Source organism: Maniola hyperantus, chromosome 24 (assembly GCF_902806685.2).
Source record: "Maniola hyperantus chromosome 24, iAphHyp1.2, whole genome shotgun sequence".
In the NCBI taxonomy this organism is placed as follows: Eukaryota; Metazoa; Arthropoda; class Insecta; order Lepidoptera; family Nymphalidae; genus Maniola; species Maniola hyperantus.
The window spans coordinates 4,873,508-4,890,528 of NC_048559.1; the positions used below are offsets into that span (position 1 = coordinate 4,873,508).

A 17,021-nucleotide genomic window follows, 5' to 3' on the forward strand; every position below is an offset into this window, starting at 1 on the left:
AAATCGGTCGAACGGATGGGACGTGAAAGGCGAGCAGACAGACAGACAGACGGACAGACAGACGGACAGACAGACAGACAGACAGACAGACAGACAGACAGACAGACAGACAGACAGACAGACAGACAGACAGACACACTTTCGCATTTATAATATTAGTATGGATTGCTCACCGTGGACAGAGATAAGCAATTTTAATCCCGGAAAATGAGACTTCCCACGATTTCTAAAAAGCCTCATATCATAATGGACAAGGTCGCGGGCATGTACTAGTAAAAAATATTAAAGGTCTACGAACCTTCATCATCATCGTCATCGTCATCCTTATTGGCTTTCTTTCCGGACGCCTTCCGCTTCCTAGTGTCAGGCGGCGGGATGAATTGCGTGAGTTCTATGCAATCTTCTAAGAAGTATTGCTTCACGGGATACGTACGACCAGGGACCTTGGGATGGAAATTTTTTAGAATTATTTTATACTAGCTTATGCTCGCGACTTCGCCCGCGTGGACTACACAAATTTCGATCCCCTATTTCACCCCCTTAGGGGTTGAATTTTCAAAAACCTTCCTACCTAGCTTACGTCATAATAGCTGCATGCCAAATTTCAGCCCGATCGGTCCAGTAGTTTGAGCTGTGCGTTGATAGATCAGTCAGTCAGTCAGTCAGTCAGTCAGTCAGTCACCTTTTCCTTTTATATATTTAGATACCCACGAGTCACGACAGAACAGAGCCGGATTTTGCCTTTGGAGTTTAAGGTTGTTTGTTACTATTAATTGTTATTTTATTTTATTTTACTAGTTTTTTACTTACTGGTATCAAAATCAAAAAGTCAAAGTCGCCCAGCAAGCTATGTAGAAAGCTACGCTAAGAGTTTCCCTGAGGGATAAGATCCGAAATGAGGAGATCCGCAGGAAAACACAGACGTCCTCTGGGTACGGAACCATAAAAATTGAAACTTTTCTATCTTACCTCAATAACGGGGCAGTCTCCGAAATAGCTTTTAAAGAGCGTAGTATCGACGGTGGCTGACATGAGGATAATTCGAAGGTCAGGGTAAGTGTGGGCCATGTCACGGAGTAGAATCAGACCGAAATCCGTATCGGCATCGCGCTCGTGGACCTAATAAAACATAAGAAGTTAACAATGAACCAAAAGCTTAATTTGCTATAATCCGCTGAAACAGGTCGGCTGTATGGTGCAACATGCAGCATGCGCCATGCACCGCCCGTCCTCACACTGCTCCGACACCGGAGCATCCTCAGGAAATGTAGACCTTACAATCCACAATTGCAAAGCCAAAGCTTGTAAGATTGAGCAGAGATTGTAAGGTCGACATCTCCTGAGGATGCTCCGTAAAGATGGGCGTTATTGGCTATTTCTGGCAACGGTTAATCAACAGTTATTTAGTTTCAATACCAATATTGATAACCGTTGCCGAATATTGGTATCAGAGTTGTGTTTCAACTAATTTAATATGCGCAACGCGCAGCGGTTTCCGTAGTAGTAACTAAGCTAGCTGCCGTATCAATACCGCGTCTGTATAGCTAGCGCGCGCATATTCACTAAAATAAAACCAATTTTACTTTCATGAATATCGTGAAGTAATCACAACCTTAAGTTCATAGCAGCAAAGTTTAATTATAATGATCATTGACATAGGTCAAACTATAGTGGACGCCTGCACGAATAGTTTGCCACAGTCCAGTTAACCAAAAACATTTCACGAAGATTGATAAACCAAAGAGGACCTTATCTCTATTACTCTAAGGCTAACTGTATTAAGATTGATAGATCAAAGTGTAATGGACAAGTACTTGTACAGTTAAGCCTTAGCGTAATAGAGATAAGGTCGGCTTTGGTTTATCAAGTTCTTAGTTACTAAGCCGGTAGCCAATAACCGCTCCTTCTCAGCTTTCAGTGAAAGAAAGAAAGAGAAGGCATAATTATTGCGTTTCTAGTTACCAAAAAACCAAACAATGCATTGTCAGTTGGCAGCGTTGCGTTGTCAGGTGGTTCGTCATAGATGTTAGCTGATAACCGTTGTTAGCTACGACAATAACGCTATGGTACGCTATAGGCAAGGCAGCGGTTTTCAGTTAAGTTAAGCTATAGCGGACACATGTCTAATGCTCCGGTGTCAGGGCGAAACGTGAGTCGAGTGTGTTTTGGGATTTGTGTGGTGCTGCGTGGTGGTGGTGCGTATTGCTTGCCTGGTGGCTGCTTTTTTCTGCTTGTGTGGCAGTGTGGATCCCTATTAAGTATCACTTGCTTTTACCTTGAAGGAAAACATCGTGAGGAAACCTGCATGCTCGAGAGTTCTCCATAATGTTGACAAAGGTGTATTAAGTCTGCCGTCAGCAGACCTTCTCATTCTGAGAGGAGACACGTTCACAGTAGTGAGCTGGCGATGGGCTGATGAAGATGACGATTGTAGTACTGACCTCATCCACTAGAACATGACTGACGCCTCGCAGACCATTTTCCAGTTTCCTCAACAGCACACCCACCGTGCAGAACATTATAGAGCCGTAGGGCCGCGGGAGGACCGACTCGAAACGTACAGAGTATCTACAAAAAAAAAAAAGAACATACAGTCGAATTGAGATCCTACTCCTATTTTTTGAAGTCGGTCAAAAATACATACTGTCCACCATTTTTTTTAAATAGCGGCTTCGCATAAATCCTATTTTAATTGTTGGCATCAATACGAACATGCTTTGTATGTCAAAATTTTCCTAAATGTCAAGTTTTGACATATAAGCTATCAAAGTTGTAGGGTAAAGTGATCAATACAACACAGTTTAGCTAGTCCTATGCATGGCCGCTTTTTTGGAAATAAAAGATGCGTATCCGTCGTAGTTAAACGTTGGCCCAAGTACTTTGCCAAACGGCTCCGTCCAATATAAATCAAGATTTGAGATCCTACTACAGTACGCGGCAGAAAATATTGTACGTTAACCTTTAGAAAGTTGTCTCTGTTGTTAAGACCGACAAAACGTCACATAGATATAAGGGACAGAGACAAGGCCGAAATCTCATTCTAAAGGTCATCATCATCATCATCATCATCAGCCTGTGGACGTCCACTGTTGGACATAGGCCTTCCCTAAAGAGCGCCTAATTGTAAAGGTCGATGTACAATATTTCTTGCCGGCTACTGTAGATATATGATGGTCCAATACTTTACCCAACGCTATTGCCAAGTTCCTCACAGCGCTCGGCCGCAACCCTTTCAGCAACGCTTACGGCGGATATGCGACGCGGTTGAGTCACGCAAATGTTGGCCCAGGCGCCTTGCCCACTGGCGATGTAATCGTCCAATATAAATTGGCACACCTTGGAAAAGAAAATTGAGAGTACCATATCTGGCATCTGCAAACGTTGATCCAAATTCCTTGCTGGCTTGATTGCGTTGATAGTTGATAGACGTGCGTTCATAGACAGTCAGTCAGTCAGCTTTTCATTTTATATACTTAGATAGTATTATAGTGCAAAATATTCTGAAGATATGATATTATACTATATTTTCTGAATTTACTGAATTTTTCAGGGTCTACTTTTAATATTTGTTTATGATTAAAAAGATGTATCCGTACAAAATGCGCCATTTTAACTCTAGCCATGTCAAAATAAGGACTAAAATAGTACTTTTGACATGAAATTTGATACATAAAATGGCGGGTGAGGAGTTCCATTTTACGCATAATATTTCACACGTACCTGAGTGGTCTTACCACAACCCGTGTTTCCTCTGATGATAATAACGGGGTTCTCGTTGATGGCCTCCATGATTTGTGAACGCATCGCGTACACTGGCAAGTGTTCTCTTTCGCGAACACTTTCCTATGAAACAAACATCATTTTTAGGGTTCCGTACCCTTCTCACTCTGAGAGAAGACCCGTGCTCTGTAGTGAGCCGGCGATGGGTTGATCATGATGATGATGATGATGACCCAAAGGGTGCCAACGGGACTATTACTAAGACTCCGCTGTGTGTCCGCCTGTCTGTCTGTCAGAGGCCTGTACCTCATGACCCGCAATAGGTAGAGTTGACACATCACGATGTATCACAGAGTATGTACAGTATGTGGTAGAAAATAATGTACATCGGCCTTTAGAATGACATTTCGGCTTTGTAGAGCGTTGTCTCTGTCATTCTATATGACGTTTTGTCGGTCTCAACAACAGAGACAATGCTCTACAAATCCGCTATCTCCTTCTAAAGGTCGATGTACATTACTTTCTGCCGCTATAACAACAAATAATAATAATTTCAAAATGGACGACATGTTAATTAAAATAAATTAAAAGTATAGTTCGCGACAGGTCAAGATCGCAATCGGGGTATGAAGGGGGGGGGGGGGGACGCATGTCACCCGCGCTATCCCGCACCGGGCTAGCGCGGGGGCTGTGCGGGTTGTTCTCCACCCTGATTGCCAGCTCGACCTGTCGCATACATCACCATCATCACGTATAAGATGATGCACTGCGTCAAAAACGAGGTTAGACAGGTCTAAATTAAATAAAGTTTGTCTGTCCTTTCCTTGTTACATTTTGGTAAGAAAAAGATGAGTTAAATTTAGTTGCACTAAGAATCAGTACCAATTGCAAGTTATCTAAAAAAATGTCTTTAAACTGAACTAACCTGATAAAGTTGACTATTTTGACAAACATCACGATGGTGTTTTTCCAAATCGGCACTAATGTCATCCAAACTTGTGGAAGCCAATGGTCCTTCATCTAAAAAAAACAATTTAATAACGTGAATAGTTTTTTGTCTACTGAACCAGCAAATTAAGCAAGGTGTAATATTGGTAAGGTATCTTACTAATATTACAAATCTCAGTGTCCAATGAGGTTGCTAATTAATTAAGTAAGTCAGTGTCTTACCAATATTACAAATCCCAGTGTCCAATAAGCTTGCTAATTAAGTTAGTCAGTGTCTGACCAATATTACACCAAGCGTTCCAATTCTTTGTGGGCAGACTCCAGGAAACCACGCCGGATGGCGCCGGCAGCGCTTCTATCATGAGCCAGTACATACAATACATTTTACCAATATTACACGCAGTCTAAGTGTTCCAATAGCCTTACTTACGGACCGCCCCGTGGTGGGGGGCGTTCACCTCTATCAGGTCTATGTCCAGTAAGCTTATTAATTAGGTAAGTCAATGTCTTACCAATATTACACACAGTCCAAGAATTTCAATTACTCTGTGGCGGACTCCAGGAAACGACACAAGCTTGTCTCATAGCTTTAACACAGTCCACTTGCAGCAGTACGTCATTCCTTCCATTGGCGTACCCACGGTGGGGCAAGGTGGGGCACTTGCCCCACCCTCTCACTTGAAGAAATTCTGTACATAAAGCTAATTACGTGAAGTTACAAAATTAATTATCCTTCAATATAAATTCAAATTTACCGCGCGAGACAATGCAGTGTCGGTGAACTGAGCGCGCGAATTCCGTTTCCAAGCCTTCGTGAGTGAGTGCGACTTGCGAGTGCGACCGACCACCGAAGTTCTTTAAATCGCGCCTCGCCGCCCGCGCCCCTCCTTCGCACGCCGAATGCCGATTCCATTCGACTCGTATATTGCACCGACACGGACACCACACGCTGAGTTTCATTGTTTTTTTATGTTTAATTTATTTGTTATGTTATAATTGTATTTTAGAGCGAAATGACTTAATATGTTTGTTTCTGCTTGTGAGTGAATAGTGCTAACTATTCTAAATAGTTGCTCTGTCCGAATAAATAAAAAATAGAATAAGTGATAAAATAAATTGCAATTGGCTGGCTTGAAATGGATATAAGAAACTTTTTTAGTTCTGCACAAGGTACGTGACTGTTATTATTATTATTCCTGAAATGTTTTAGGTACTTAACATACCTAAGTAATTTAGTTTTAGTATTTCGCCTTTGATGTGGTTGGATTAATTAGCGGAGAAATCAGGTGGGTGGGTAGTGTTATAGTGTACCTACTAAGAAAGGTTTTATTATTATACCTACCTACTTATTTATAAGATAACATTTACTATTAACAGATCCCAAGGAGCTTCAATTTTATTAGCCTATTATTGCGTGGTAGGTAGTCACACAAAAATATGGATAAAATGTTAGTTTTTATGTAGTTATGTGTATGTGTTTATACTTGCACTACAGGTATGAAGTATTAATTTTGCCTTTGCATTGACTTCAATAATAATTCTCGAAGTAGAAAAATATTAAGAACTCGTGGCGGTCGCTCGCCTTTGACTGCAACTCTCGCCGTTCTGATATTTGGGCCGCTCGTTTTCGTCGAAGCCGCGTTTGGGGCCACTCGGCTCGCGTTCGTGAATCCGTCGGTTAGAGCCTAGAGGTCACACACATGTACTGAACTGTTGTTCAGTCGTTTATTTATTCGGTGCTATTACTAAATTCAAAATCGTTTTGGTAGACGTATAGCTCATAGATACAATACAAACTTCACTACAGTAAAATTGTAAAGTATTGACAAAACTCTTAGGATTCAGCTCTCAAATCAGGAGTCAAACCTGCGTCCACAGACAATCCGAGTCCGACGCTTTAGTCACTAAGCTACCGAGGATCCAACCATCTAAAACCTATTTAACTGGTGATTTTAAAATAAAATGTTCAGGATTCAGGTTGGCCTAAATCTAATCTAATTATACCTACTCATTTTCAGGGAGAAAGAATCAGAAAAGAAAACAGGCAGATAAAAGTAGTGGTGACAGTGATAGCGGCGGAGAAGACTCGAAGCAGAAGAACGTAGCAACCGGTAGCGATGGCGTCGCCAGTACTAGTTCAACTGTACCACCTGCACCGGTTCCTGTATTGCTACCGTCTAGTTCTGATACACAGGATAAAATCTACTGTTCGAATGACGTGGGCCAATGGCTAGGTCGTTCATATAATATGACCTCTTCTCAAAAACTAGAAATTTTAAAAAATTGTTGGATTCCACCACCAAGTTATGACTTTGCTAAGGACGCTGTGCAATTAAAACGAAAATTTAAGCACAGCTGGTTGGCGCAATATGCTCCTTGGTTAGCGTATTCTCAAACATTAAAGGGCGCGTTGTGCATTTATTGTGTGTTGTTTCCACCAACATTAACTAATATGCAAGGTTCGTTTATGGTGAGACCTTTTACTCGTTATAAGGATATGCACGAATTCGCAAAAACTCATGCGTCATCTCAATGCCACAAATCATCGGCAACAGCTGCGAAATGTTTTGTTGAAAATATGCCGGTTGATGTCCAGCTGATATCTGCACATCAAAAAGAAATAGATGCTAACAAAAAAGTGCTAGCTTCAATAATTTCGACCGTGATATTCTGTGGTACGCATGACCTACCTCTGAGAGGTAAAGGACAACATGAAGGCGTTTTTGAAGACCTTATAAAACTTAAAATTGAATCTGGTGACCAGATAATGAAAGAACATATAGAAAGCGGTGCCAAAAATGCCACATACACTTCACCGAGAATTCAGAATGAAATAATTGATCTATGCGGAGATGTCATTAGAGACGATATTATAGCTGAAGTAAAGAAGGCACATGCCTATAGTATCTTGGCAGACGAGAGCTGCGATGTATCTGGAAAAGAGCAACTTTCCATTGGTGTCAGATTTTTTGATGAAGAAAAGATGGTGGTTTGTGAAGAATTTCTAGGTTTTGTGGAATTATCTGCTATGGATGCAAAATCTATAGCCTCTAATATCGACAACTTCTTTGTAAACACGGGTCTGTATCCAGAAAAGTGCGTAGGGCAAGGGTATGATGGATGTTCAACTATGTCAGGCAAGGATGGTGGTGTTCAGAAAATTTTACGAGAAAAATATCAAAAAGCACTATTTTTTCACTGTGCTAGTCACAAATTGAACTTAGTTGTGCATGACCTTAACCAAATAGCAGTAATACGAAATACAGTTACTACAATAAAAGAAATAATTAAATTTTTTCGAGAATCGGGCCTTCGTCGAAAATGTGTACCAAATATACCAATGTTCTGTGAAACCCGTTGGTCTCAGAAATATAAAAGTATTGCCATTTTTAAGGAGCACTATGTCCAGGTGGTGAAAGCCCTTTCAACACTGTCAACAGACGGCAACAATGCAACCAGAAAATCTGCTTTTCAGTTACATTGCGCAGCTACAAATTCTGAATTCATTGTTAGTGTTTGCCTCATAGCAAAATATTCTGCACAGTTGCAACCGATAGTGAATGCTCTGCAGTCGAAAAGTATAGATTTGCTTCAGTGTGCAAACCATATAAAAAGAATAACGGACACCTTGAGAAAACACCGTGAAACTGCCGATGTTCAAAGCGAAAGTTTGATAGCCGAAGCAGAGTCAATCGCTGACGATCTTGAAACAGATTTGAGAATGCCACGGATTACAAATCGGCAGACACATCGTGCAAATCCTCCGGCACAGACTCCTAGCGAGTTTTGGAAGAGATCATTAATGATTCCCTACCTTGATTCTTTAATTTTGTCTCTAGAGCAACGTTTTTCCGAGGACAATTTACCTGCGTACTCACTGCTTACATTGCACCCTCACATAATGCTTCAAATGTCATATCAAGATTTTATTAAAAAAACAGAACCTTTTTGTAGTTATTATAATTTAAGTGGTTTTCTTAGTGAAGCAGAACTGTGGTATAATATGTGGGAACAAAAAAATATGGCACAGAGCGAACTGAAGGAAATGGAATTGGTTGCGCTAGTTAAAGAAACACAGCTGTTTTATCCAGCCATAAAACAGGCGCTTCATATTTCACTCGCACAGCCCTGCACAACGTGCACTATCGAAAGGTCCTTCAGCACTTTACGCAGAGTGAAAACTTGGTTACGGTCAACTATGACAGAAAATCGACTTGTCGGCCTCTGCATGATGAGTGCGCATAGGAAGAGGGTTTTAGAAGCACAAAATAAGTTTGAAATCGAAATTTTAAACAGATTTTGCCAGAATCCTCGCAGGTTATTGTTGAAATAAGGATATAAATAAAAAATATTTTATTTCTATTATTTGTCGAGTTTCCTTACTTTTGCCCCACCCTTAAGTAAATGCTGGGTACGCCCATGATTCCTTCCATCTATGTCTATTAAATATATGTCCAATGAGCTTGCTAATTAAGTAAGTGAGTGTCTTACCAATGTTACTGCCCACGCGTTCCAATTGCTTTGTGGCGGACTCCAGGAAACCACACCGGAGGGCGTCGGCCGCGCTTCTCTCATCGCTCTGACGTGTTCCACTTGTAGCAGAGTTATTCCCTCCGAACCATTCTCTTGTGGTGGAGGGACGCTTACCTCTATCAGATCTATGTCCAATAAGCTTGCTAATTAAGTGAGTGTCTTACCAATATTACACGCAGTCCAGGCGTTCCAATTGCTTTGTGGCGGGCTCCAGGAAACCACACCGGAGGGCGTCGGCCGCGCTTCTCTCATCGCTCTGACACGGTCTACTTGTAGCAGAGTTATTCCCTCTGAACCGCCCTCTTGTGGTGGGGGGGCTTCTACGTCTATCGGTGTTATATCCAATGCTGAAACAATATAAAGGTGATCGCATACTAAGTAAGGGTGAGACCTATAGAGCGCACTCTGACTTTGCTAAGTCTTAAGACAGAGTTAAAACGAGGAGCTTTATCTCTTACATAAATCTGTCTCGTTTTAACTCGATCTTAAGTCTGAGTTAAGTCAAAGTGCGCTCTATAGATCTCAGCCTAAGAGACTACACGTAAGACTTGCAACATGCAACAGAAAGTAAATATATAAAGATACAACAAAGAAAAAGAAGTAAATAGTCGAAGTACCTTGTAGTGCGTCTAGGAGTTGATCCTCCAGATCAGGGCTGATGGCCACTGGGTAAGGCTTCATGTTTCCGTCGGCAGTTCTAAAATATTGGATTTTTACAACAATTGGGTATTTGACCACATCAAAAATAAATTATTTCTCAGTAATTATTAAATAGAGGGTCTTCCAAAATACGTAAAATCCACGTCCTTTGTTAGTTTTAAGTTATAACTACGATTTACGATACGATTAAACTAAAAAAGTACGTCATTTTGATGTGACGTCACATTTCAGTATTTCATAGAATATCGCATACTAAGTGCACGTTTTGACGTTTGATAAAAAGTTACTGATTTGACTAGTTGTCAAATACCGTATATTACAGGATTTATAACGCTTTCCCGATAATACGAGACTCAAGCCCGGCTGTAGTTTCTTTTTTTAATATCATAAAGTAGGTACTGTCAGAATTACTGTCTGAATATCAAAAAGGGTAGGTACAATAGTACGTACTTTGAATAAATGATATGACTTTTGACTTAAATAAAATTATGATTTAGTTTACGAGTAAAGCTAATCCATATTCTATAGTAATCGTGGATTTAGACTTCCAAAAGTCCCGTGGGAACTCTTTGTTTTTCTGGGATAAAAAGTAGCCTATGTCACTGTCCAGATCTTCAGCTATATTCATGTAAAAAACAGGTCAATCCGTTGCTCAGTTACGGCGTGATTGAAGGACAAACCAATAAACCACCAAACACTTTCTCATTTATAATATTGGTAGTGACTAGGTGTATGCGGGGCTGATCCAGGTGCATGGAGTTTAGAATGATCTGTAAAGGAAGATTTAGCTTGAAATCTATAGAGGGCACTTTGACTTTGCTGAGACTTAAGTTTCAATTAAAACGAGACAGACTTATGCCAGCGGTATAGCGATGTCTCGTTTCAGTGTCTTAAGTCTGAGCAAAGTCAAAGTGCGCTCTATAGATCTCGGCCTCAGACTTACTTGTCTCTCTTCAGCGTTCCACTGAAGGGCTCAATTACACCGAGATGGTACAGCTGTCGGACCAGCGACAACGCACACGATTTACTGGCGGTTTGCTTGTTCGACGCAGTTTCCCTTCCGGTGACATTGCGGCCAAGTTGCCGGACGAATATTGTCATCTCACAGCAGAAACTCCTGTTATATATTATGATAAATATATTAATCGGTGCGCAAGTATGAGTCGCACTTGGTCGGTTTTTTATTTTATTCCATTACAGGTTAGCCCTATGCATGTAGTCAGATTTTTTTTTAATAGATATAGCGAGCAAACGTGCAGACGGGTCACCTGATGTTAAGTGATTACCGCCGCCCATGAACATTTGCAGCACCAGAGGAACCGCACCGCCGATGCGTTACCGGCCGAAATGATGGAAGTGGGCTAACTTGGAAGGGGTATGGCAGTTTTTATTAACCGTTAAATCACCAAAACTACAATGTGAGGCAAATGGTTATTGGTATTGGATTGTGTATAGGTAGTATAACAATAACGCTAAGTTTTTGCTAGCGTTCTGGTTACACCCTGTATAGCATATAAGTTTCTAATTTAAGCTTATAAGTTAAGGCGAATTATATTTTATTTACTGGCAACTTACCATAACATATTATGTAACTATTTTACTACTTTTGAAACAAACGAGCACCAAACAAAAATAACACAAGTGGTCCTAAATAATTATGTATAGCTATAATTTAAAACAAGTACATGACCATGCAAATGAGTTTGATGATAAATAAATGTAACTACAATCATTGCTAAATAATGATTTCTGCTAAGGCTGCAGCAAATTCGAGATTCAGCCATTTTGGAAAATGTTAAGTTTTACATTAGACTTAGGCTGAGATCTATAGAGCGCACTTTGACTTTGCTCAGACTTAAGATTGAGTTAGGCCCGGTATCCACCTAAGCGCTCTCCGCTGAGAGGAGATGCATTCAATCGACCAATCAGATTCAAAATAGATGACGTGAAAAATTTATCACGTCATTTTTTTTAAATCGGTTTGGTTTACTGTTCACATCTCCTCTCCGCTCCGCTTAGGTAGAAACCGGGCCTTAAAACGAGACAGATTGATATGAGAGTTACATACATCTGTCTCGTTATAACTCTGTCTTAAGTTAAAGCAAAGTCAGAGTGCGCTCTATAGATTTCACCCTTAGAGCTTCATTTGGCTGCCTAACATAAAACACCTTAAAATACTAAGGTAAATGGTTTTTTTCTACTATTATATGATCCAATATAAAATCAAAAAGGGGGTTTATTGCTGATTTCTATACTCAATCCACGGAAAGAAGTTAGTATAGCGCTTTCTCTGTTACGTAATCACATACAAATGACGGAGCGAAAAAACTCAGTGGGTGTTAACCATTTTGAGGCACCAACCAATCACAAAGACGTTTTCAAAAACATCCGAGATTCAATTCGAAAATGTTTTCAAAAAACATTCGAATTTCAGTTCGATAACATTTTACCAAACAAAAACGTGATAACCAATCACAAATGAAACATAGTTTCGTTTGTGATTGGTTGGTGCCTCAAAATAGTCAAAACGTTTTTTTTGTGGCTCTGGCTTCTAAGTTTTTTTACTTTATTTTATTTTATTCAGATACAAGTTAGCCCTTGACTGCAAGCTCACCTTGTGGTAAGTGATGATGCAGTCTAAGACGTAAGCGGGCTAAGCTGGAAGGAGTATGGCAGTTATTATTAAACCCATACCCCTTTTGGTTTCTACACATCGTACCGGAACACTAAATCGCTTGACGGCACGGCTTTGCCGGTAGGGTGGGAACTAGCCACGGCCGAAGCCTCTCTATCCACTTCTTTCCGTGGATAGTATATCAAATGCAACGACTGAGAAATGAGGAAAGTATAAGAATATGTGCAACTTACCTCCAAAATCAATTGTAGAAACGTGCATGATCTCTGAGAGTGTAGCCCGAAACATATACCGTCAGATTAAAGAGCTGTTACCTGTACCCAAAACGGTTAAAGACATTTATAGATCATATATATATAGTCCGCAACAGGGCAAAATGGCAATCGGAGTACGAGGCGGGGGACACCCCGCACACCCGCACGTTAACCGTACTCGCCCGCACCGGGTTAGCGCCGGGGCTGTGCGGGTGTGCGGCGCGTTCCCTCCCGGATAGCCATTTCAACCTGTCGCGTACTATATTTTCACCATTTTTTCTTACAACAATAGCGTCGTAAGTACTTTAAGAGCCTTTTCTATAAATGTTTTAGGCATGTTTTTGATGTTTAAACATAGCCTAAAACATATTCAGTGTTTTTTGTCTTTGTCCGTTTTGAGCGCGTTAAGAAGCTCTCTAAACCGATTGCATATTTAATTCTTTGAAGCAAGTTTTGCTTCTACGTAGCAAATGTCGCTTCAATACGTATTTCGTTACTTTATCATTTTATTATATTGCTGGTATGGAAATATAGTCAAATCAGGCTGAGATCTATAGAGCGCACTTTGACTTTGCTCAGACTTAAGATTGAGTTAAAACGAGACAGATTTATGTGAGAGATATAGCTCTGTCTCGTTTTAACTCTGTCTTAAGTCTAAGCTAAGTCAGGGTGCGCTCTATAGATCTCAACCTTAGTGTAAGTTTTCAAGTTAACTAGCGTATAATGCGTTATACATAGAGAAAGAGCCTGTGAGGGCCAGACCTATGTTATTTAATAAAAGCTGAAAGCATCTGCGACTATGAAGTTTGGATCATGGTGGTATAATGCATAAATTTTAAGCTCTCACGCGCCATTTTAACTTTCTGTGTCAACTGTCGTGTCAAAAGTTCGATTTTAGCACAGATATATACACATAAATATACAACTAGCGTGACCCCCTCAGTTCCTCTCGCTCAAGCAGAGTTACTTACTAGTTACTTTTGAAATGTTATTCCTTCTATTTTACGTTCGCTTCAGCTATAATAGCCTAGTATACCGCAACCCACCATTGCACAATAACTTCAAAAACAACAAAACAACAAAACAAATGAATTATTTCTTTAAAATACTTGAGTCAACATAACCTCACTTTACGTTGTTTGTCAAGATCTTACGTACAAATACACCTTGACAAACAAAAAAGTAGTCAAGGTGATAAGGAATAAAGTGCTTAAATACATTTAGCTATCTCGCTTTAACAGTAAAAGTCACATTAGGGCTCTTCAACAGATATTTATTCTGAGGATTTTTGTCTTTATTATCAAGGTGAATCGACCTTTTGACATGACAGTTGACACATGGAGCTTAAAATGACGCGTGAGTTCTCATTTTGTACGGACTATAAATAACTTATCGACAGATTGCTATACACACAGGTCTCGCTCGCTCATCGCTCTGTTTCTTAGTTCAGTTTAAAAAAACGTCATCAAAACGCGCTGAACACTCCAAAAGAAATGCGAAGTGTTTGGCGCGTTAAGAAAACCCATACCAGCACAAAAATTATATGAACAAAACTGGCTACACTCCCAGATTGTCTACAAAGAAAATGTCAGCCACTGATTCTAATACGGTCGGTTGTACACAAATACTGAACAGATCAAATTGACAGGTCAATAAAAGCGTGCTATCCTTTTCCGCTGCAAACATTGTGAAGAAGATGGCATTACTTTTAGACCTGTCAGTATGTCTGTGTACAAACAAATTACCACCAATGATTTTTCAATACTTTTGAATAATCAATGGTTTTTCAAGCAATAAAAGCATATTCAGATGATAATAATAAATTCTTATTGAATACGACTAAAATATAAAAAATACTAAATTTAGAAGGGTCACAAGATGTAACTGATATATTGAAATATTGGGGTGGCGATTCTCTTGCACACAATCTCTAAACTAAACTAAATTAACAGGTCTAAATCTAGTGCTATCCTTTTCTGCAAGCAACATTATGAAAGGGATAGCAATAGATTTAAACTTGCCATTTTAGTTTAGTTTAGAGATTGTGTACAACGGAATTAGCCACACTGTTTCTGTGCACACCTACATTTTAGAGTATTCACATCCTCGTCTTACTAATGCGTAGTGCTGTTTTGACCAAGAGTTTACGTTACGCACACCAATGCATTAACGCTTATCGGTACACTGAACACTCAACCGCGGTCATTGTTAAACATAGCCTTATAATATAAAATTCTTTGGGTACATTAAATCATTATAAATATGGATACTTGCCTAGTATGGTCCGGCCCAACAGCCTTATACACATAGTCAGCATTGATCTTATTAATCTGCATGAACTGGTGTAATTTGGACTTAGCATTTTCCATGGTCCAGTTGCCATGAAGGCTGGCGTTCACATCCAGGTCTTCAGCTTCCTCCACATTCTTCTGTTGTTGGAGACGGTCCATGTATGTGAAGTTTGGTCTTTCACCGCCATATGCTTGGTATGCTTGACCCATCATATCGGGACCCATGCCATCCTGTGAATTATTTTTATTTTTAGTGTAGCTGTAATAATTGTACTAATTCTATATTTTATAATTTTTACAGTGTCTCTTGTAGGGATTTCCACACGCCAGTCTGGTGCCGCCTGAATCCAGCGGATCCCTGCGACTCATCTGATGTCGTTCCACCTAGTGGGGGGTCTTCCAACGCTGCGTCTTCCGGTGTGAGGTCGCCATTCCAGCACCTTGGGATCCCAACGTCAATCAGTTTTACAAACTATGTGCCCTGCCCATTGCCACTTCAGCTTCGTAACCCATTGAGCTATGTCAGTTACTCTAGTTCTCCTATGGATCTCCTCACTTCTGTTTTGATCACATAGAAAAACTCCAAGCATATTCACAATACCTTACCTGAAAAACAGGTTTTGACTGCTGTTGCATCATCATGTCCCTAGGAGGAGGACCTCCCATGTCATCCTTCTCCGGTTTGACCTGGATGTCTTCAGGCACATCCTTGCCAGCAACCTCACCACTTCGCACAAGATAGTTGACGAAGTCACGAGAAGCATTCTTCTGAGCTTCCTTCTTGGTGACAGAGTTGCCTGCTCCCACATAGTTGTAACCATCAACTCGCAGTTCACATAGGAACCTTTGGCGATGCTTTGGACCTGGAATAAGCAAATAACATATCCATACTAATATTATATATTCAAAAGCTTTTCACAACCCATCCACATCCTTCTAGATTTTTATTTTTGGTATAGTTTGCTTACATCCCAGGGATGTGTGGCCGTAGCTCTAGCAGTAGTTTCATGATAAACACACTTTTACTCGATTTGAGGGGCTAAGTATCTACCCTAATTAGACAAATTTAAGTTTTCAATTTGACAGTAACATATTATCCTCTATGGGATACTCGCAGAGTACATTGGTATGGGATACTTACCTACTTACTTATCGCTAGATTTTAAGGTGACCCAGCTCAGGTTGAGTTTTGGAAAATCTTTTCTTAGTCGACATATACCTACGTCATGCGTCTGCCCCCGAAGTTCTCGCTTATCTTATTATGTGCAAGATTTATGGACGCAACCGTATGAACGTAGACCTACGTTGATACTTGATAATAATATATCAGTTTCAGTTAGTTACGTCCGTCAGTTTCTCCTTTTGTACAAAGATGTGCTAATGCAAAAGAAGTCGGTAAATTACTCACCGGTAGCTCGGATATCAAATCCTGGCGTCAGCCCCTTTTTTGCCGCCCATGAAAATAAGAAAGATTTCACATCCATGTTCAAAGGATGTTTGGACGATTACTATTATGTAGGTACTTGGCCTTTAACACATTAGCCTAGCGGAAAATAACTAAGATCAACTCGGAATCAGAAAATCACAAGTGAACCTGAACTGAACCGTTTCCACCACAGTTTATTTCATTTCGCCGATCGATTTTGGCAAAGAGTATATAATCACTACGTTGATTTTGGTTCACTCTTCAGAAGTCAAACCATAAGTTCATAACCTCAAAAATGTATGAAATGTTAATTGTCAGTTGCAGTGTTGCCACATGTCAATTTTGAATCCACCACTTCCACGAAGAGGATTATTTTAGAAGTCACTCGTTGAACACTCAACCATTTAGAATTTAAACTATCGTAAGTTGTTTTTTTTTTTTTTATTTTTTTTTTATTCAGATACAAGTTAGCCCTTGACTGCAATCTCACCTGGTAGTAAGTGATGAAGCAGTCTAAGATGATAGCGGGCTAACCTGGAAGGGGTATGGCAGTA

General features: G+C 40.1%; 1 protein-coding gene across 3 annotated transcripts in view; it reads right to left on the minus strand.

The window, feature by feature from the left end:
• Positions 1 to 16,749, minus strand: part of mle (dosage compensation regulator mle) — a 29,054-nt gene extending 12,305 nt beyond the window's left edge. The window contains exons 1-12 of one of the 3 annotated variants that reach the window (XM_069506820.1): positions 16,450 to 16,749; positions 15,648 to 15,904; positions 15,025 to 15,272; positions 10,805 to 10,978; positions 9,819 to 9,898; positions 9,366 to 9,548; positions 4,646 to 4,740; positions 3,721 to 3,843; positions 3,188 to 3,336; positions 2,442 to 2,568; positions 970 to 1,119; positions 299 to 443 (exon numbers count right to left, since the gene is read on the minus strand). In XM_069506820.1, coding sequence (XP_069362921.1) covers positions 299 to 443; positions 970 to 1,119; positions 2,442 to 2,568; positions 3,188 to 3,336; positions 3,721 to 3,843; positions 4,646 to 4,740; positions 9,366 to 9,548; positions 9,819 to 9,898; positions 10,805 to 10,978; positions 15,025 to 15,272; positions 15,648 to 15,904; positions 16,450 to 16,525 — 1,807 coding nt within the window. In that variant the 5' untranslated portion in view covers positions 16,526 to 16,749. Of the gene's footprint in view, positions 1 to 298; positions 444 to 969; positions 1,120 to 2,441; positions 2,569 to 3,187; positions 3,337 to 3,720; positions 3,844 to 4,645; positions 4,741 to 5,056; positions 5,073 to 9,171; positions 9,332 to 9,365; positions 9,549 to 9,818; positions 9,899 to 10,804; positions 10,979 to 12,729; positions 12,811 to 15,024; positions 15,273 to 15,647; positions 15,905 to 16,449 lie in introns of those variants that run through there. The other 2 variants (XM_069506821.1, XM_069506822.1) reach the window with 2 other exon arrangements.
• Positions 16,750 to 17,021: the final 272 nt, after the last annotated feature.